Source organism: Zingiber officinale, chromosome 4A (genome assembly GCF_018446385.1).
Source record: "Zingiber officinale cultivar Zhangliang chromosome 4A, Zo_v1.1, whole genome shotgun sequence".
Taxonomy (NCBI): domain Eukaryota; kingdom Viridiplantae; phylum Streptophyta; class Magnoliopsida; order Zingiberales; family Zingiberaceae; genus Zingiber; species Zingiber officinale.
The window spans coordinates 62884588-62908291 of record NC_055992.1 but is presented as its reverse complement, the minus strand read 5'-3'; the positions used below and the strand labels follow the sequence as shown (position 1 = coordinate 62908291).

Below are 23704 nucleotides of genomic sequence, written 5' to 3'. Positions count from 1 at the left end.
CAATATATATATATATATATATATATATATATATATATATATATATATAAAATAACCTAAATATTAAATAAAAAAATATTTTAAAAAATGAGATCAGGGCACTTCTATATACAACAACAACAACAACAACCAAACATTTTCCCACTAGGTGGGATCGGCTGTATGAATCCTTTTACGCCATTGAGCTCTATCTCCTATTATATCATCATCTATATTTAAATAAATTTTATCTTGTTTTATTGTTGCTAACCAAGTCTTTTTTGGTCTTCCTCTTCCTCGTTTGATATGCATATTTATCATAGTTTCACATCGCCTAACTGGAGCATTTATTGGTCGTCTAAGTACATGTCCGTACCATCTTAAACGTGTCTCTCGGAGTTTTCCCTCAATAGATGCAACTCCGACTTTCTCTCTAATGCTCTCATTTCTTATTTTGTCCATCTTCGTATGTCCACACATCCACCTTAACATCCTCATCTCTGCAACTCTCATCTTCTAGTCGTGTGCTCGAGTCATAGCCCAACATTCAGCTCCATATAACATAGCAGGTCTAACTGCGGTTTTATAGAACTTACCTTTAAGTTTAAGAGATACTTTACGGTCACATAAAACACTCGACGCTCCCCTCCATTTCACTCATCCTGCTTGTATTCTATATAAGACATCTCTCTCAATCCCTCCATCATTTTGTAAAAATGATCCTAAATATTTAAATCGCTCGGTTCCCGGCAACTCATCCTCTCCTATCTTAACAATTGCTTCATTACTTCTAATATTGCTAAACTTAAATTCCATATATTCTGTCTTTAATCTACTAAGCTTAAAACCTTTCCCTTCTAGTGTTTCCCTCCAAGATTCCAGCTTAGCATTTACTCCTTCACGTGTCTCATCTACCAAAATAATATCATCTGCAAACAACATGCACCACGGTACTGTGTCTTGAATGTGCGCAGTGAGTTCATCCATAATTAGTGTAAAAAGATAGGGACTTAGAGCTGATCCTTGATGTAAGCCTATCTTTATTGGAAATGCTTCAGTTACTCCGCCTGAAGTCTTTACTCTGGTCGTTACATCCTCGTACATATCCTTAATTAGTTCAATATATGTTACGCTAACACCTCTCTTTTCTAAAATTTGCCATATAATTTCTCTTGGGACTCTATCATACGCTTTTTCTAAGTTAATGAATACCATGTGTAGATCTTGTTCTTGCTCCCGATATTTTTCAATTAATTGTCTAAGAAGATGTATAGCTTCTATTGTCGACCTTCCAGGCATAAACCCAAATTGATTTCTCCTTCCTTAATCTTTTTTCTATTACTTTTTCCCAAAGTTTCATAGTATGACTCATTAGTTTAATACCCCTATAGTTTGCACAATTTTGTACGTCTCCCTTATTCTTATATAAGGGAACTAGAGTACTTATCCTCCATTGATCAGGCATTTTTTTCATTTTCAATATCATGTTAAATAATTTTGTAAATCATTCAATACCTTGTTTCCCTAAGCACTTCCACACCTCTATCGGAATATCAACTGGTCCAACAGCTTTTCCATTGTGCATCTCATTTAAAGTTTGTTTTACTTCTGAAGTTTGAATTCTACGATAAAAATTAAAATTTCGATGCTCATTTGACCTAATTAAATTATCCAAGTTAAGTTGGTCTCTAAACCTTCATTAAAAAGTTGATGAAAATACCTCTTCCACCGCTCTTTTATTTCTCCATCGCTTACTAATACCCTATTACATTCATCTTTAATACATTTTATTTGACTAAGATCTCTTGTTTTTCTTTCTCTCACTATATCTATTCTATAAATGTCTCTTTCCCCTTCTTTTGTATCCAATTTTTGATATAACCGTTCAAAAGTTTCATTTTTTGCTTCACTCACCACTTTCTTAGCTTCTTTCTTGGCTATTGTATATTTTTTTAAGTTTTCCTCATTCTTACAAATATATAATTCCTTATAAGCTATTCGTTTTTCCTTCACTTTCTCTTGTACTTTCTCATTCCACCACCAAGATTCTTTACTTAGTGGTGCATGTCCCTTTGACTCACCGAGTACACTCTTAGCTACTATTTTCAACTTTGATACCATCTTATCCCATGTTGTATTAGAGTCATCATATATTTCACCTAATGCTTGTACTTCTACCTTCTCCTTAAATATATGTTGCTTCCCATCCTTTAACTTCCACCACTTAATTCTAGGAATTGTATATATTTTCTTTCTATTGATACTATGTTTGAGGCGTATATCCAACACTACTACCCTATGTTGGGTAGTTAAGCTTTCTCCAGGGATGACTTTGCAATCTTTACAAATCTTTCTATCCTTCTTCCTAATCATAAGAAAGTCAATTTGCGATTTATTATTCCACTTTTGAATGTGACTAAGTGTTCTTCTCTTTTCTTAAAAAACGTATTAGCTAATATAAGGTCATATGCTATCGCAAAATCTAATATAGTTTTCCCTTCCTCATTCCTCGTTCCAAACCCATAACTCCCATGTATTCTCTCATATACCTCATTTTTCACTCCGACATGCCCATTTAAATCGCCTCCTATTAAAATCCTTTCATTTGGTGGAATATTTTGTAATATTTCATCTAAGTCCTCCCAAAATCTTAATTTGGTAGCTTCATCTAATCCTACTTGTGGTGCATATACGCTAATTATGTTCATAGTTTCTTTCGCCACTATTATCTTAAGGGTTATAATTCTATCCCCTTTTCTAACTACTCCTATAACTTCATCCTTTAACAAACTATCTACAATAATACCCACTCCATTTCTTGCTTTACTCTTTCCAGTGTACCATAACTTAAAACCCGAGTTTTCTATCATCTTTGCCTTCTCACCTGTCCATTTTGTCTCTTGTACACATAAAATATTAATTTTTCTCCTAATCATCATATCTACTACCTCCATTGATTTACCAGTGAGAGTTCCTATGTTCCATGTTCCAAATCTTAGATTATTAGTTTTCCTATCATATTTGTTCTTATCTAACCTATGGTGTGAGAACTCTTGCCTATTTAACACTACACCCAAGTTCTCATGGAGATGTAGCGGTCCTTGCTGAGACGTTACAGTCAGACCCTGTAACGCGAACTCTTGCATATTTATCACTACACCCGAGTTCTGGAGATGTAGCGGTCCTTGCCGAGACGTTACAGTCGGACCCTGTAACGCGTTCCTTCCGGGGAACAACCTAGCATTAGCACAATAGTTTAATGGATTCATTCATGAAATATTTGCCATAGTTTGACGCTGGCTGGCAACCTAACGCAACCCTCCTCCTTTATCCGGGCTTGGGACCGACCATGACCGGTCATCATGGGCGGAGTTCAGGGCACTTCTATATGATAAATAAAAATTTAAAAAAATATTATTTAATTTTAGAAATGAAATAAATAAATATATAGTGGGATAATTTTATTAGGCTTTGATTAAGCCCCTTTAGATTATCCCTACTATAGTTAGAAGTTGATTAGAATTATTAATATAAGTTTAAATCGTATGTTGTCAATCACACACATTGCGGGAGGTTGTGACGGAGGACCACGACCTCTGAGACCCGTGAGAGGTTGTCGCAGCCTCATAGTGGCCTCTGTGACCTCCCGTGGGGTCGCGGAGGTTGTGGTGACCCACATTGTCGGGTGGCAAGCTGAAGGGTAGATTTATTTCATTTCACCCGGAATTGTATGAAATTTTAAACCATGATATCTCTCCTTCTAGCTTCATAGATGGATCTCAGATGCAAGAAGGTTCTTCTCGGAGTTCTCTATCTCTAAACGAACACATTTGGAGCCTTTATACAAAAGTCAAAGTCGAGCAAGTTTGCTTCAGTTAGTATTTGAAACTTCAGATCTATGATTAATACATACCTGAAATTGAATATTAGTAGACTAATGCAAGTCTATCAATCGACTAATAGTGCGTAGTCGCGTAGTGCAGTGGTATGTGAAAGCTTCTATGTCAGCCAATACTTTTGATCAACTGCCATAATTACTATGCAAACCATGAACTCAGAGTTTAGAATATCAATCGATTGCTATGAATATAGAAATCGATGTCAAAACCACAACCTGATTTATAGTTTGGGTCCATCAATCGTCTATTCATCTCATGCAATAGATTGACCGAAACTCTCACCTGATTTTGTAATTTAACACTATTAGTCGACTGCTTAACCCTATCAATCAACTGATGATGAAAACCCAATTAGATTCTTGGATTGACTCAAACAGTCAATTGTTATCCACTCAACAATCGATTGATGCCAACACCACAGTCTAATTCATGGTATATTAGGTCGTGACTTCTTCATCCTTATCTGGTAGTCGACTAATACTCAAATATTAGTCGACCCCTGCACTATTTCTCATCCATTCTAATGGACGAGTCACACCTATCTTCTTTTACCCTTGTCCCACACTTACTTTCTTTCATACCTAGTACTAGAACCTCGTTTTTCCTAGACTTTCATGCTAGGAGCCTTCTCATCTTCATATCTTCATCGCCTAACATTTGATCACCTGATCTGCTAGAGCTACCCTTTTGCCAAGAATCCAGCCACCAACCTTCTTGGACTTCAATCACCTTACATTCAGTCACCAGACTTATCAAGACTTCCTCTTTGCCAAGAATCCGATCTTTGATCTTCTTGGACTTCATCCTTTCTGTCAAGTTGACTTTTCATTCACACTTGACAATCATATAAGACTTCATGTGTTTTCTTGCTTAAACGATGTCCAACATCAAAACCACATGTAACGCTACGTGTACGGGCATGATTGCACCAACATATGCTTCCACATGCTGTTAAGAGGTTATGAACCGTAAATGCCCCTATTCTTGGGCAGACAAGACTTTTCAAACCATTCAAGGTTTCCTTTGATGCATTTAGAGTAAGGATACAAGATACCATGAGCTAACAAAGGTACACAATTACTCTCTTAAATGAAAGATTCAATAAAATTCGACAACACTACTCCAAGAGTTTTATGATATTTTTCGAGTGTTGAGGCATAGGAGGTAATACTTACGTGAAAACAAGTTTGCATACACTCTCACCTGAAGGAACTAAATTTCATTTAGTCATAAAATAAGTTAGATGTCAAAAACACTAAGGCTACGTTTGGTTGGGTGTAATGTAATCGAGCTTGTAATGTAATCAAATTTATAATGTAATGTAATGTAATCTTGATTACATTACTACGTTTGGTGATATAATGTATGTAATATTTGATTACAAGGGTGATTACATTCTTTTGTTTGGTATCAATTATTTTTTATAAGGAATGTAATTCATGTTATTATAAAATGACAAAAATATCCTGTGACTTCTACCGATGGCCGCTGCACCTCTATCGGAGCTTGCGGCCGTCGGCAGCCGACAATCGGCGACGACGACGGTGGTGGATGGAGACCGGTGGCGGCGGTCGGCGACCGGCGACCGACGACCAGCGGCGGCCGGCGGCCGACGACCGGCGGCGGCTGGCGGCCGACGACCGGCGGCGGCCGGCGGCCGACGACCGGCGGCAGCGGCGGCCGACGACCGGCGACCGACGATCGGCGGTGGCAGTAAGCGACAGGCGGCGACCGACGGGCGGTCGGCGGGCGACAGCTGACTAGGGGTATATTAGGTATTCAAATTTTGGTTAAACAGTGATCTCATAATGTAATCGGATTACATAGTATTTGCTTTGTAATCCAGATTACAAAACTTCACTACCTTTTGTAATCGAGATTACATTACATTACAGGTTTAAAGTTAAAACAAACAAAATAATCAACCTTGTAATGTAATCCTGATTACATTACAAGGCAGATTACATCCTACCAAACGTAGCCTAAGTAGGTATAACCATGTGTGTTCACAAGTATAGGATCAGATCTAAGGACGATGCAAGTTTAGTCCTGGCTAATTGGTAGGTTTGCTTTATATTATTAACTTGGTTGGCAACAATAGCTATAGCCATAATGATGGCGATGGTGGTAGTAGTGGCGATGAGAACAACAATTATTTAGGTGATGAGGACGAATCAAGCACACAATAAATGTGTGTTGCTCTAAGTTGATGGGTGCAAGAAAACATTGCACATAAAGAGAGATTGAGAGAGAGAGAGAGAGAGGAGACTAGGATAGACGAACATGGAGAAAACTAACTTTTTATTGCCTACCCTATTTGATTACATGTATCTCCTTTTATAACTACTAGCTTAGTTAATTAACAGAGTGAGTTCTTTTGTTGTAAAATTCTTATTTTATTATTTTAGCAAGATCCTATATTTCATAGTTATCAATATGGCTACCATGGCTACCAGTGTTTTGATAGCATGGTCATATTAGGCATCAAAACTAGTGAAAAATATCAACATTTTCAAAAATGTTGAATAATAATATATATTAAAAATAAATATTTAATATCACTAAAAAATTAATTGTTGTTAGATGTAAATAGATAAATAAATAAATAATACTATTACTCAAACAACTCTAATATCTAAAATAAGTAAATGATAACATTAGTGTTAATATTTGATTTCATAGTAAAAGAAGTAATAACAAAATTGATAATTATTGTTCAGATTAGTAAATGGTTTTATGTTATTATAGGATTAATAACATCTTCAGAACTCGGGTGTAGTGTTAAATAAATATGTAAGAGTTCGCATTGCAGGTCCGACTGTAATGTATCGATAGGACTGCTACATCTCCATGAGAACTTAGGTGTAGTGTTAAATAGGCAAAAGTTCTCACACCATAGATTGGATAAGAATAAATATGATAAGAAAACTAATAATCTAAGATTTGGAATATAAATATAGGAACCCTCACTGATAAATCAATAGATGTATTAGATACGATGATTAGGAAAAGCATTAGTATTTTGTGTGTACAAGAAATAAAATGGGTAGGCGAGAAGACAAAGATAATAGAGAACTCAGGTTTTAAGTTATTGTACACTGGAAAGAGTAAAACAAGAAATTGAGTGAATATTGTTGTAGATAGTTCGTTAAAGGATGAAGTTGTAGGAGTAGTTAGAAAAGGGAATAGAATTATAACCCTTAAGATAATAGTGGCGAAATAAACTAGGAACATAATTAGTGTATATACACCGCAAATATGATTAGATGAAGCTACCAAATCAAGGTTATGAGACGGCTTAGATGAAATATTACAAAACATTCCGTCAAATGAAATGATTTTAATACGAGGTGATCTAAATGAGCATGTCGGAATGAAAAATGAGGAATATGAGAGGTGGGTTTGGAACAAGAAATAAGGGAGGGAAAACTATATTAGATTTTGCAATAGCATATAACCTTATATTAGCTAATACGTTTTTTAAGAAAAGAGAATAACACTTAGTCACATTAAAAAATGAGAATAATAAATCAAAAATTGACTTTCTTATGGTTAGGAAGAAGGATAGAAAGATTTATAAAGATTGCGAAGTCATTCCTGCAGAAAGCTTAACTACCCAATATAGATTAGTAGTATTGGATATACATCTCAAACATAGTATTAATAGAAAAAATATATATATGACTCCTAGAATTAAGTGGTGGAAGTTAAAGGATGAGAGATAAAATATATTTAAGGAGAAGGTAGGAGTACAAGCATTAAGTGAAATATACGGTGACTCTAATATGGCATGTGATAAGATTGTATCAAAGCTAAAAATAATAGCTAAGAGTATACTTGGTGAGCAAAAGGAGCATGCACCACTAAGTAAGGAATCTTGGTGGTGGAATGAGAAAGTACAAGAGAAAGGGAAGAAAAAACGAATAATTTATAAGGAATTATATATTTGTAAGAACGAGGAAAACTTAAAAAAATATACAATAGCCAAGAAAGAAACAAAAAAAATAGTGAATGAAGCAAAAAATGAAACTTTCGAACGATTATATCAAAAATTGGATACAAAAGAAGGGGAAAGAGACATTTATAGAATAGCTAAAGTGAGAGAAAGGAAAACAAGAGATATTATCCAAATAAAATATATTAAAGATGAATGTAATAAGGTACTAGTAAACGATGAAAAATAAAATAATAGTGGAAGAGATATTTCCATTAACTTTTTAATGAAGGTTTACGTGATCAACTTAACTTAGATAATTTAAGTAGGTCAAATGAATATAGAAATTTAAATTTTTATCATAGAATTCAAACTTCAGAAGTAGAAAAAACTTTAAATAGGATGCATAATAGAAAAACCATTGGACTAGATGATATTTTGATAGAGGTATGGAAGTGCCTAGGGAAACAAGGTATTGAATGACTTATAAAATTATTTAACATGATATTGAAAATAAAAAAAAAATATCTCATCAATGGAGGATAAATACTCTAATTCTCTTATATAAGAACAAGGGAAACGTACAAATTGTGCAAACTATAAGCATATTAAATTAAGAATCATACCATGAAACTTGGGAAAAAGTAATAGAAAAAAAATCAAGGAGACCACAGTGACTGAAAATTAATTTGGGTTAATGACTGAAAGATCGACAATAGAAGCTATACATCTTCATAGATAATTAATTGAAAAATATCGGGAGTAAAAAATAAGATCTACACATGATATTCATTGACTTAGGAAAAACTTTAACAGAGTCCCAAGAGAAATTATATAGAGAATTCTAGAAAAGAGATGTGTTAGCATAACATATATTGAACTAATTAAAGATATGTACGAGGATATAACAACCAGAGTAAAGACTTCAGGCGGAGTAACTGAACCATTTCTAATAAAAATAAGGTTATATCAAGGATCAACTCTAAGTCTCAATCTTTTTACACTAATTATTGACAAACTTACTACGTATATTTAAGACACAATACCGTGGTGTATGTTGTTTGCAGATGATATTATTTTGGTAGATAAAACACGTGAATGAGTAAATGCTAAACTAAAATCTCGACGGAAAACACTAAAGGAGAAAGGTTTTAGGCTTAGTAGAATAAAGATAGAATTTATGGAATTTAAATTTAGCAATATTAGACGTAATAAGACAATTGTTAAGATAAAAGATGATAAGTTGCCCGGAACCGAGAGATTTAAATATTTAGGATCATTTTTGCAAAACGATGGAGGGATTGAGAGAGATGCCTTACATAGAATACAAACAGATTGATTGAAATGGAGGAAAGCGTCGAGTGTTTTATGTGATCGTAAAGTACTTCTAAAACTTAAAAAAAAAATTTACAAAACCGTAGTTAGACCTCTTATATTATATGGAGTTGAATGTTAGGCTATAACTCGAGCACATGAGCAAAAGATGAGAGTTGCCGAGAGATGAGGATGTTAAGATGGATATGTAAACATACGAGAATGGACAGAATAAGAAATGAGAGCATTAGAGAGAAAGTCAGAGTTGCATTTATTGAGAGAAAACTCCAAGAGATACGTTTAAGATGGTACAAGCATGTACATAGATGATCAATAAATACTTTAGTTAGGCGATGTGAAACTATGACAAACATGCATATCAAACGAGAAAGAGGAAGACCAAAATAGACTTGATTAGCAACAATAAAACAAGATAAAATTTATTTAAGTATAGATGATAATATAATAGAAGATAAAGCTCAATTGCGTAAAAAGATCCATATAGCTAACCCCAAATAGTGGGATAAGGCTTGGTTGTTGTTGTAGACTTGTAGTATAGGATTAACCTAAAACTATAGTTAAGTATTATCAAATTAATCCTATTTAATGGAGGAGGATCATCATATAAATAATAATTTATATTTTCATAAATTATTAAACCATTTAGTTATTAAATAATTAAATAGATAATTAATCAATACTACCTGAAATCTCATAGCAGTCCTCTACCTCCTTCTCAAGTTCATGAGTGATTGTCTCTAGAGCTGAGGTCCTTACACTACAAGTTCTTCCCTTCCTCCAGAATTGCTGAGCTCATCAAATCTGCTAAAGCCTCCATGCTATTTCTTTCTTGAGGATTTGAGTTCGCTAAGTGCCACCAAAGAGGATCATGATTTCTTATGCAAGAATAGATCTTCATTCTTATACAACAACTTGATCTCTTCCTCTTTTCTTGTTAGGTCTGGATCTAATATCCAGTTTTTTTAAAAAAAAATTTCTTCCTCTACACTATAATCACTTGAACCATGAAACCTCTGACAATTTCTCTAACTGAAAAGATTCTAAGTTGGAATTGTTGAGTAGGTGAGAAATCAGCTGATTTCCCTCAAAAACATAACCTTCTTTCGATGTTGATATGCTATCATTAATTAATTACAACATATCATTGATTCCTATTGGAATTTCTTTAACAAATCAACCCCCGGATAGATGTCCAAATTGTGGATCACAATCCAACTCAAGTAATCCCTATCTAGGTCAGTTTGCTAACCATGCTATATTTGTTTACTGATATAGCTTCCTTAGATCCTAAGCCAATCGAGTCATCTACGTCCATCACATTTCTTGCACATCAAAATTATGCTTGGCCCTCTACATGACACTCATATATTCTATTGGCGGTGTTCCTAGCTTATGGAGCAAGAGATCAAACTCTACAAGTGTTGCCTTCGTTTGGTGCTTCAAATTTTCTCATACTCTAGTGATGTTAACTATGGTCATTTTCGTGTCCCTTGTAGTAACAATCATCTTTCCTTCTTTGTAAATTTTATGCTTATTGAGTCAAAGTGTGAGGATGAGACCCAACATGCTCAACCATTCAATTCCTAAAATAGAAAATTTCAATAGTGGAATGACAAGGAACTCAGCCATTATACCTTCAATGTCTAAAAGTAGAATTGAGCAGATCCTTGAGTCCTGTAGTCACTTATTAGCAACAAGCACTAAGAAATTATCACCCTCATTCCTCTTAAACTTCATATATCCTCTCTGATAAAGTTGTTTGTATTTCCAGAACCAATAAGGATAGAGATAGAATACAAGTTGACAGTGGCCAATACAAGCATTACTAGGAACTCAGTATTGGAAACTTTAACACGCGGAAAAGGAATTTGGATATAATGATTTTCACAAATACGTAAATGTCTGCAATTGAGGAAAACATATCAGGATCCATAATATATAAGATTCTTGAGATATAGAACTTGCTTCCTCTTTCTCTCCTCTCTATCTTTTCTTGTCTGAATCTCTTTGATGATGAATGATATAACCTTTATATATCTTATCCATGGAAGTTATCCCACGGTTTCAAAAGTGAACTTCTCTTGGAAGTTATTTTATTTATTTTTTTATAACTCCCAATCACTGACCCATTTCCGGATAACTTTAATATTAGATAAAGCTACCTTTATAAAAGCAAGAGAAGAGGGATTCTATATAAAATAGAACCTCATGACTTTAATTACCTTTTTGTCAAACAATCATTACATTAGACCCTTTTATATTAAACTCAATTCTATAACATACATGGGTTATAATAGATTAGTAATAAATAATTTAACAATCTCCCACCGGCCCATGTGGACAAAAAAAAGACAGCCCGGTGCACGAAACTGCCGCCATACGGGGTCCCGGGGAAGGATCTATTGTACGCAGCCTTACCCTGCTTTTTGCAAGAGGCTGTTTCCAGGATTCGAACCCGTGACCTTTTGGTCACGTGGAAATTCAACAATAACCATAATTGCGCACTATACGTTGAAGTTAACAAGTCATTGTCTTTAATTGAATTGATATGATCAGATCATGGTAGGCATAAGCCATTTAACGACATGATTCCTTTCATGTATCACAAAATCAAAACCCAACATTTTAATTAATACTATAATTGTCTTTAATATCTTTTCAAAGACATGTTCTCTTATCACATCAAAAACAATACAAGTATACTATGTGGATAACAAGAAAACAAGCAGAAAGATAACTTTAATTGAATTTAAAAGTGTCATATAATATGAGCATCATTACCATACATTTGTATCCATATTACTATAATGTTACTGAGGACTTATCCATAATACTCATCCTTTGTAGACGGCTAATAAACATTTTGGGTGGTAATCCTTTAGTTAACAGATCTGCTATCATTAAATCAGTTCTGATATGCTACACCTTTTGTTTCTGCACTTCTTCTTTGATAGACAAGTATTTCAAATCCATGTGTTTTGCAGCTTTTGAGTACTTGTCATTTTTAGAGAAGAACACAGCTACAGTATTATCATAGTAAATCCTTAGCGGCCTATCTATACAATCGATAATACCAAGCCTTAAGGTGAAGTTCCGCAACCACAATACGTGAACCGTGGCCTCAAAGCATGCCATAAATTCAGCTTCCATGGTGGGTAGCAATTACAAACTGTTTTTCACTTTTTCATGACACTGCTCCTCCTGCTAGGAGGAAAATATACCTAAATGTGGATTTCCTTGAGTCCATACATCCAGCATAATCTGAATCTGACTAGCCAATCACTTCAAGTTGATCTGATTTTCTATACGTGAGCATGTAATCTTTGGTGCCTGTAAGTACCTAAAAACTTTCTTTGCAGCTTCCAGTGGTTCATTCCAAGATTACTTTGATATTGGCATAACATTTCATAAGTAAAACTGATATACGACCTATACATTAAGCTTCCAACCACTGATGCATAGGAAATAGACTCCATCTCCTTTCGTTCCAAGTCATTTTTGGGACATTGCAATTCACTAAATTTGTCTCCTTTTTGAATTGGAACTATTCTCGGAGCAGTGTTCATTATGAATCTCTCTAATACTCTGTTAATATAATTTTTCTAAGACAATCCCAATAATTCTTGTGATCTTTCACAGAATATTTCTATTCTTATCACATAAAATGCATCACCCATATCTTTTATTTCAAAGTTCTTAGAGAGAAATTTCTTTACATCATGTAACAAAGCGATATCATGAAGCAAGAAGAATGTCATCAACATATAGAACAAAAATAGTAAATTTGCTCGCACTGACCTTTATATAAATACACCAATCAATAGTGTTCTTTACAAAACCATCCGATGTAATGGTATCATTGAATTTAAGATATCATTGTCTGGAAGCTGGTTTCAGTCCATATATTGACTTTTTCAATTTACACACCAGATTTTATTTTCCTATTGCTATGAAACCTTCAGGTTGATCCATATAAAATTCTTCTTCTAAGTCACCATTCAAAAAGACGGTCTTTAGGTCCATTTGGTCAAGTTCCAAGTCATAATGAGCCACCAATGCCAAAACAATCCTTAAAGAGTCCTTCTTAGAAACTAGAGAGAAGATCTCTATATAGTCAATGTCATCCTTTTGAGTATATTATTTGGCGACAAGTCTAGCTTTGTACCTTTCGATGTTGCCTTTCGAGTCACGTTTAGTCTTAAAGACCCATTTACAACCAACTCATCGTGAATCTTGAGGCAACTCAATTGGTTCCATACTTTATTGTCATCCATAGAAATTAACTCTTCTTTCATAACATTGAGCTATTTTTCAGAATTGTCACTTTTCATGGCTTGTATGAATGAGACTGGATCTTTATCAATGCTTAAGTCACATTCATGTTCAAGTGAATAAATGATATAATCATTTGAAATAGTTGGTCTTCTTTGCCTTTTAGATCTCCTTAACGCTATTTCTTGTGTCTCTTCTATCATTTGTTCATTTGTGACTTGCACATTGTTAGTTGGTTCATCATCTATATGTTTATTTTGTGGGTTTTGGATATCATTATTTTGTTGTCTTGACATGTTGTGTAACTGTGATACAATAAATGGGACAATTTAGGAGAAACATGAAGCAAAGAAAGTTTGCCACAAGTTTCTTTAATATTCGTTTTTCATGATTTCTCACTCCCACTTAATTGGACATTCTCAATGAACCGAGCATTTTCAAACTCTATTGTTCTCATACTGTGGTTAGGACAATAAAATTTATACCCTTTTAACTATTCAGGATAACCGATGAAATAACCACTAATGGTTCTTGCATCAAGTTTTCTTCCATGTGGATTATATACTTTTATTTATGCTAGGCAACCCCAAACATAGAGGTGCCTTCAATTAGGTTTCCTTCCCGCCCCTATTTCATAACGAGTCTTAGGAACTGCTTTACTAGGAACTTTATTAAGCAGATATATAACTGTCTTTAATGCATGCATCCACAATAATAAAGGTACGATACTATAATTTAATATACTCCTAACAATGTCCATTAGAGTATAATTCCGCCTTTCAGCTACACCATTCTGTTGCAGTGTACACATATGCCTTGACTTTGAAGAAATTTTGCAAATAGACTAGGACATTGTCCATTCTCATTATATTTTCCATAATATTCACCACCTATATCAGACCTTACGACATTAACTTTTCTATCCAACTGCCTTTCAACCTCATTAACAAATACCTCAAGGATGGCCATTGCTTGAGATTTTTCATGCAATAAGTATTAATAACAATAACGTGAGAAGTCATCAATAAAGGTGATAAAATATTTTTCACCGCTCCAAGATAGAGTCAAAAGGACCACAAATATCAGTGTGTATTATTTCAAGTGGTTGATTACTTCTTGTGGCTGGATTTCTCGATATATGTTTGGTTTGCTTTCCCTTAATACAATCATCAAAATCCAATTGAGGTAATATTTCACTTTTTGTTACCTCATTATTATTTCTTTAGATATGTGGCCTAATCTTTGATGTCATAAATAAGTAAAATTCTCATTATGTGCACTATGTTTACTACCAATTATGTGTTCAACATAAAACAAAGATTCAGCAAATTTAACATCAAGATTGAAACAATATAAACCATCTAAAAGTACCAGAACCATAATAGTACTCATGTTTATATAAAGAAATACACCATCTCCGATCTTAAAGCTAAATCCTACATCATCCAACTTTCGAACAGAAATTAAATTCCTAGCACATATAGGAACATAGAGACAATTTTTTTTTGGATCTAAAGAACAACCGGTGTCCAAGATCAATCTATACATCCCAATTCCTTCTATTCGTGCTTTCATTCTATTCCCCATATATAAAAACTTTTCAATTCCATTTATGGTTTGGATCAAAAGGAGTCCCTACATAACATGCGACACATGAGTAGTTGCACTAGAATCTAACCACCAGGTATTATCAGGCACTTCAAAAATATTTAATTCGAAATTTAGTGAAATATAGTATTTACCTTTCTTTTCGAACCAACTCTTTCTTTTTGGAAAGCCCTTTTTGAAGTGGCCACTGCTATCACAAAAATAACACTTCTTTTCTTTATAGACTCCACTTTCTTTAACTTTCATGAGGGCCTTGCCTTTATTTTTACCCTTCTTACCTGGTTTAGCCTTGCTTCTATCGACTCTATCATAAGTCGACTAATGGATGGAGTGATCCCTTATTTTCTTCAACCTTCCTTCCTCCGAATCAACATAGCCTTAATTTCTTGAAAGTTCCATTTCTCTTTAATAGTGTTATAATTCACCTCGACTATCCAAACTCAGAAGGAAGTGAGTTTATGATAAACTGTACTAGGAATGACTCACTCATATCCATTCCATCAACTTCAACTTTGCTGCTAGATTTTCCATACTTGTCACATGATCATGAATAGGCTGAGACCCATCAAATTTCTTAGTCAACTCACTCATTAAGGTCCCCACAATAGACTTATGATTGTAAGTATTCCTTAATCAATTTTATAAATTCCCTTGCATTGACAGTCTTGGACATAGATGGCTTGACATTTTCAACCATCGTCATCTTCATTAAGTTCAAACTCAGCCTATTAGACCGCACCCAAGCCTCGTAAAGAGTCTTGTCAACTTTTGTACGAGTCTCCGTAATGGTTGTGGGCTTCTGCTCCATTACCAATGTCATATCAAGGCCCATAATACCCCGTTGAAACTGGATTTGTTCAAACTAGTCAACATAATTCAGGCCATTGAACTTAATCATTCCATTTCCCAAGGTAACATATTATTAAAAGCTGCAAATATTTACACAAACTCATACATTAATACTTCAAGTAGATTTAATGGATCAAATTGAAATCAACTTTAATAATGTATTTAAGTTCACCTTTGGATGATACTCAAATGGATAACTATAATGACAATGATGCTAAATGAACATATTTTAATGGGCTAACATCCATACTTAAATAACATGCATGTCATCTTTAGATAATAAATCCTTTAATATCATTAATTATAAGCAATGATGCACCTTTAGGTGATCTATATATGCCTTATAACAACGCATTTTAATTATCCCAAAATATGTCATTCATATTGCTTCATATACAACTATGAAAATATTGGAATCATAAATTTCACGGAGATGATCACTTTGGTGATTAACAAAACCCCAAATCCATAATATATAATTCCAAATTGAAATCATGCATTTGATCAATCAATTACCTACAATACTTTGAATTAATTTAAATTCACAGTATATACGGTTTAAATCATGCATTTAATCAAAATGAGATTTAATTCATAATTTCCTAAAATTGTGAATTAATCAAATACATGTTAATAAAGCAAATGTTAGAAACCTTATGTTAGAAACTTTATGTTAGAAACCATGACCTGTATATGAAAATTTTAAACAACAACCATTATTAAACCTTGACTGTATATGGAATTCCTAAACAACAACAATTCATAAACCATATATGGAATTCCTAAATAGAATTCCTAAACAACAACAATTCATAAACCGAAATTAATTCATGCAAAATCATAAATATCCCTAACTTGGCTCTAATACCATTATTGGAAACTTTAACATGCGGAAAAGGAACTTGGATACAATGATTTTTACAAATACTTAAATGTCTACAATTGAGGAAAACGTACCAGGATCCATAATATAAAAAATTCTTGTTATACAGAACTTGCTTCTTCTTTTTCTCCTCTCTATCTTTGCTTTTCTGAATCTCTTTGATGATGAAAGATATAACCTTTATATATCTTATCCATGGAAGTTATCCCACGGTTTCAAAAGTAAACTTCTCTGGGGAGTTATTTAATTTATTTTTTTTATAACTCCCAATCACTAATGACCCATTTCTGGATAACTCTAATATTGGATAAAGCTACCTTTGTAAAAGAGAGAGAAGAGGGATTCTATATAAAATAGAACCCATGACTTTAATTACCTTTTTGGCAAACAATCATCACATTAGGCTCTTTACATTAAAGTCAATTCTATAATCTACATGGGTCATAATAGATTATTAATAAATAATCTAACACTCAGGAACACCATGAATGCAATTAACAGAGGTTACTTATTCTATCTGCATAAACAACTGCTTGCAATTAAGGTCATGTCATAATGGTTTATCACAATTGAAGCACAAAATCTTGGCACGTCATTTTACCATCGGAACAGTGACTCATCAGATGGTCTGTGGTGGGAGCCATCCATTGGACTGTTGTAGTAGTGGCTCTCTACACACACACATACCCTAGATTTTTTTTCTCATAGAGGTGTGCAAGGCATCATATTTCTGGGATCTTAAGGACCATGTTCCTTCATTCCTACCCTAGGTGATGTAAAAGAATCCAAAGGTAAAGAGTTCATCTGCTTGGCTTATCAGTAAGTGTAAGCGTCTAGAGTTAGTAACAACCACCCAAACTTGCATAGCTATTCATTCATGAAGTGCGGTTGTTAGAGCCTGGTCAATTTTCCTAATTTTGCATCCCTACCTGGTGGTTCAAATTGGATGTGGAAAAGATCCTTGAATTCCACATCGATTTGATTTCACAATATTAAAGTAGATATTTGATATTTCACGGGTCAATATAAAGGCATTCTCTTAATTTCTTTGAAACAACTTTATGTCAATTGACTTATCTCGAGTCTAAGATGTTGTCTAAGTATTCAATGTTCATTTGCTCTATTTTGACACCTTGAGCTATATAAACATTTCCTAGAACACAAACTTTAAGGATCATAGTTAGCAGTGTGTATTCTTATGTTATAATCAAAATTTGTAATCATAATCATCAATACATGAACCTTTAAATGACAAGAAAGATGAAAAAAAAACAGCAATTCATCCATTAGCTTTTGTTTTTCCTTCTCCATTAAAAATTATGTCAAACAATCACATAAAACTTGAGCATACCGGACCGCCGAGATACTGAAATCCAGCAAGTTCTAGCTCCTTGAGAATCCCATCCTCTCCTATTACATATACCTAGAATTTCACAAGACATTTAAGTCTAATATACATCTTTTGGTTAACACGCTTAAGCTAAAATTTGAGAAACCACATAGCAAATTAATCATGTGCATTAGATAGCTTAGCATAGCATCCATTCCCTTGAACTAGGTGCCTAACAAATCGACAACCATCCCACGTCTTATAGATACCATTTTAATTAAACTTGAATAGATCCTTTTCTCGACATCATATTGTTAGCCTAGATATCTTCTTTCTTCACTACATTGCATGATTTCCCAAATCAATATTGGTATTTGATCCAATAATATTATATTATTAAACATTATTTGATAAATTAGATAATTATTTAGTCTTTCATATTATAGGGATTGTGGAGATCTAAATCACATCTGAATCGAGTTTATAGGAATCAATTAATAGTAGTTCCTCTCAATTAAAAGAGGGGAGATGAAACACTTAGTCTAGCTAGTGGTTGTTTATGAACAATGCTAAGGTTAAATGCTTGATCTAGTAACAATCTCGAACAGTTGTGAGCCTACAAAATTTAAGTTTAATTTTAAGAGAGCAACAAAACTCTCTTACCCTCCATGCATGTTTGCTAGGATTCAAACTGATTGACAAAACGATCACTAAATCCATCTTCTCTTAATTTTTTTCAAATTTTAATTGTTTCCTTCCATGTTTTTAGTAAATCTACCTCCTTGTTTGGGCTAATTTAGTTGAATCCCAAGTTTTTTAAACATCTTGTGATCTATGTGAGATAACTGATTCCTCAGGAAAGATCAAATCAGCCCCTTAGATATCTATATCATTATTGATCAATTTTGGCAACCATGCTGCATTATTAGCAGAAGGGAATTCTCTATTATGCAACATAGCAGCAGTCTCGGTTGATAGAGAATTTTCATAGCTTCTCTTCATGGGTGTATATGATAGGATTAGATTCTTGGCGGAGGTGTGTATTGGTACAAGCAGGATGACAATATTATATACTAAATTGAATAACAGCTCTCATGCTTCTAGGTTTTGGCATTGATCCAACATTGTAAGAAATATCATTTTGTTCCCTTGTTGGTCATTCTACCAATTCATATTAATATGCAGCTTGTGTTTAACTGTCAAGTGGCAAAATTATTTGGGATGGAGTGGACAGCCAATATGCGGTACTAAATAATGAAGCATGGGACAGTGAGCCAGTAAAGACCAAGTGAATCTACATAGGCTTTTCAAAATTTAATATTTATCTAACTCAATGATTATGCAGGAATAAGTTCTTAGACAAAAAAAAGGACAAATTGAAGTCATATTAACGAACGAGACTTTCAGGAAAGTTTATGAAGAAAGTCCATATGGGTGTAAGTGATGGTGCCATGGTGGAAATATGTCTTGAAGATGCAAATTTACAACATATATCAGTTTGCCAAAAAATGGATTGATTTTGTTCTATTATGCATGTTAGAAAGCTGATTTCCAAATATATCTCTATAATATGTAGCCCACCTCAACAGCATTAGTAAATATACCATTTTGCATGAGTAAGAGCATACCAGTTTGTCACCAAATAATTCTGAAAAAATAGTATACCTAAATTGTGGCAGCTCAGATATCTAGGTATATTACAGGACTTCAAGATGAAAAATGAGTGAAACAACAATTGGCAACAAGATGAGGTACTGTTAGATAAGTTGCATATTTTTAACAAAAAAAATTGGTGCTTCATGATTATTACTCCTCCATGAACCTAAAAAAGATGTTGCGCCTAGGACAAGTATGTCAGCATGATTGCAACAAAGCACAATGCATTAAAAAAATGTTCAAACCTTCTTGTCCCTGGGGAAGTCAATGGACTTCAGGTAAGCAGCTGCCGCAAAAGATGATGCAAAGATCTCCTCCTATATGGATTTAATCACGATCACATAAATGCTCAAAGAATACTTTGTACTAAAAAGTTCAGACAAGATGGATAATAATTAACACACCTCACTAACGCTCAGACCAAGAGTTTCGAACTTTTTCCCGTACTGCTTCCTTGATTTGGTAGAGTTGTTAGTCACAAAAACCAATCTTTTGCCCTGAATGAGACAAACCAACGCATACTAATCTATTCAGGACCCAACACTCAATATACTTCTCTACGCGTACATGTAGCATAAACCGTGGTTAAGACGAAAGGGGTCTTACCTTGGATCTTAGCATGTCAAGTGTCTCGGGCACTCCATCGATCAATTTATCGCCCTTCCATATAACTCCTGAAAGGCGCACACATGAAAGAAGATAAAATAAAATAAAAAACGAACTTTGCAGAGCCAATATTTCAAAGGGAAAGAAACGGTTGTGATATCACCATCGCAATCCAAGATGAAGGTCTGCACAGAATCGATGAGGTCATCGACATTCTGCAGCCTCTGAGCCGACGCTCTGATCACCGTTCTAGAGTCCATGGTGGACCCCCGGAGTCCAAACCTTCTCCGAACACCGAAGTGGCGAAAAGAACAAGGCAGACGGAGAGTTGAGAAGAGCCGCTGCTGTGTGACGACCGTAGGGGCAACTGGGAATCTGGAGGAGACGAAAGCAGATATAGCAGCAGTTCCTCTGGTCATCAACATCCCTCCGATCCTCTGCTTCTAGCACTCTCAAAAGAAGCAGCGAGCCCGAGTGGATCGAAGCAGTTGTTTATTACTTAGGCGGATGAATCATCATGGTAAGGCAGTGGCTGAGGAGTCCAGTCCAATCTTCGCGGAGAGAAGGGAGGGAATCACATTCAACCACATGTATGATATCTGCATCAAACAATTTCTTTTTTCTTTAAATAAATCCAATAGATAATTTTGAATAGGCAAAAGTTAAAAAAACATCTCAATTTTTTCTAACGATTTAGAGCATCTGTATTCGTATTAAACTTGGAATGTTAATATCGATATGCACACCTTTTTATTGTATCAGAGCATTAATACGTTCAAACCTATAGATTTCAAAAAAAAAAAACAAAAAAAAAAATTAACACGTTCACATGTTAAAAGCATTACGGATGCACTTACCCGATAACATAGCAAACTTTAGATATGTTATGTAAAAAGTATACTTATTTTTAGAATTGTTCAAATCACATATCTTATTTTATTTTCTTTTCCATAATACCCCTCTTTTTTTTTTCTTTTTTTTTTAAACTTAATTTCTTAGTCCTCCCCTTTCATCTCTGTTTCTTCTATCGTCGGAGCACCGATGGCTAATGTACATCTTCATTTCTTTGCCTCCGCCCAACAACGTAAAGAGACACAACAAGTTCACTACGATAGTCAACTCTGTCGATTTTAAAAGGGACACTAGGGGTAATCTTTCCTCCCCATTATATTTCAACTTTTATTTACTCTCTTTTCCTGATCTCCATGGCGATGCGTTGCATTTTTTTAGTATTTAGTCTCTTTTTTGAGTTTCTTGTTATTGTTAGACGCAAAGCTCGACGAGTCGGAGAAGTTGGGCATGAGAGGAAGAAAATGATCGGTTTTGGAGGATTGAACTGACTTTGTCCATTCTTCATCGGAAGACGACTCCAATCACAAGAGTGTTAGTGCATCCCGGTGGTGAAGTGAATTTTTTTATTTTGGATTAAAGATATGAATTTTGTATATTTTAAGATGGTTCTATTTTTTTTATTAATAGTTGTTTGATAAAATATCAAGACGGATGACAATGGAGGAAATTCATCGAGATGGAGATGAAGAAGAATGGATGAGAGATTAGATTTTTTTTAGAGGAAAATATAAGATTGTATATATTTGATCAAACTTCCTTGTATTGTTTAGTTTTATTGTTGATGTTGATATGTGTTTAAGATCAATAATGAATGTTATGTGCCTTTTTATTTGTGTAGGATCATAGATGTTCTAGAGGGGGTGAATAACACGCGTTGTTTTTTCACTCATTTCGGAAAACACACAGAATACGGAGCGGAATAAATAATGAAAAGACAAGCAACGCTAACAAGCTTTCTTTTACTTTGTTCGGAGCCTGTGGCGACTCCTACTTCAAGGCCCGCGATCGTTGATCGTTTTCGTTGGGCAATCACTATAGATTCGAAAATTGAGTACAAGTACAAATATGCAACTTACAAGTATTGCTCAAAATTAAACTTATTACCAACGACTTGGAGAAATAGAACTTCTAGCTTGATCGTCATCAAAGCAACAGACGTTTTCGGAGTGTGCGCAAGAGCTCAAGTTGTTCTTCAAGAATTGTTGTCAAAACACCTAGTCGAGCCCTCCTTTTATAGCGAAGCTTGATTTGATCTAGATCCCTTGATCTCGGGATCAGGTTTGACCCATCGTCGATCAGTCGATCGATCCTCCTGATCGGTCGATCGATCTCGCCTGAATCGGTCTACCTTCCAGTTCTTCTGCTCGGATATACTTTCTTTGTTTGGTTGACCGATCCCCAACACATATGGTCCGATCAACTTAGCTCGGCCACGTCACCGCTTATCCCCAGTTTGATCGACTGATCTCGAGGTTCGGTCGACTGATCTCTCAGTCGAACCTGGTCCACTCGTTGGAACTCTACTATGTTTGCTTGGAGGTTCGGTCGACCGATCCAAGTCGAACATCAACCTGCAGAATCATTAGTCTTCCTACAAAACAGAGTTAGACAAATATATGAATTGAATCAATGACTTGACAGCCTTCGGACTGTCCAGTTCTGACTTCACATTTCCTCCGAAAAACCCTAAATCGAACTGACACCTACTATTCCCTCATAGGGGAACACGTCTTCACCTACTGCTCTCAGGAGAAGTCACCTATTGCCAGACCAGTCCTCCATGTTAGTTAGAGCCCTAGAGTCAATCATTTGATAATTGTATGGACTCATGTATATCATATTCTTGTATATTAATAAAGGTATTTGTTTGGTTATTATACTTATTTGTATTAGTGCCAAATAGACTAAGTATAATAGCGTCCTTGAGTAGAAGGTTCATACCTATATCAATCGATTAGTTGAATCGATAGTGAGATGATATAGGGAACACTACTCTAAATCATTCCTAGTCGAGTATTAACATTCAGGGACAATGTTAATGCAATAAGACTAGCATGTAGGTCAGCTCGATGACTTGATCTCACAAGTCATGGATATAGAGATATCAAGCTGACACATGGGTATGCATTAGAGAATGTATACTGAATGACCCGCCATGAGAAAGTATCATGGATCGTTATATGAGTGTCATATACTTTCTCATGTGGCTATTAGTATGACTATTAGTCCTTTGACCTGAAGTCACCATGGATCCCTACATAAGGAGTTATGTACTTTGGTTTCGTCAAACGTCACCCGTAACAGGGTGGACTATAAAGGCGATTACTGGGTATGTAACAAATTATGCAGAGGGATGTGAGTGATGTAGATGGGATCTATCCCTCCCATATGACGGGAGCGACATCAATATTCTTGATAGAGTTAGACCACGAAGTGCATGACCATGCCCAAATGAGTCAACATTAGATGTTGAACTCATTTGATCGAGTGAGTCTACTTGG

At 34.7% G+C, this 23704-nt stretch overlaps 1 protein-coding gene across 2 annotated transcripts in view; it reads right to left on the bottom strand.

The window, feature by feature from the left end:
• LOC121969957 (phosphoglycolate phosphatase 1A, chloroplastic-like) overlaps positions 1 to 20914 on the bottom strand; it is a 54881-nt gene extending 33967 nt beyond the window's left edge. The window contains exons 1-5 of one of the 2 annotated variants that reach the window (XM_042520289.1): positions 20515 to 20913; positions 20352 to 20419; positions 20150 to 20242; positions 19991 to 20062; positions 18111 to 18182 (exon numbers count right to left, since the gene is read on the bottom strand). In XM_042520289.1, the coding sequence (XP_042376223.1) occupies positions 18111 to 18182; positions 19991 to 20062; positions 20150 to 20242; positions 20352 to 20419; positions 20515 to 20776 (567 nt within the window). In that variant the 5' untranslated portion in view covers positions 20777 to 20913. Of the gene's footprint in view, positions 1 to 18110; positions 18183 to 19990; positions 20063 to 20149; positions 20243 to 20351; positions 20420 to 20514 lie in introns of both variants that reach the window. The other variant, XM_042520290.1, reaches the window with a different exon arrangement.
• Positions 20915 to 23704: the final 2790 nt, after the last annotated feature.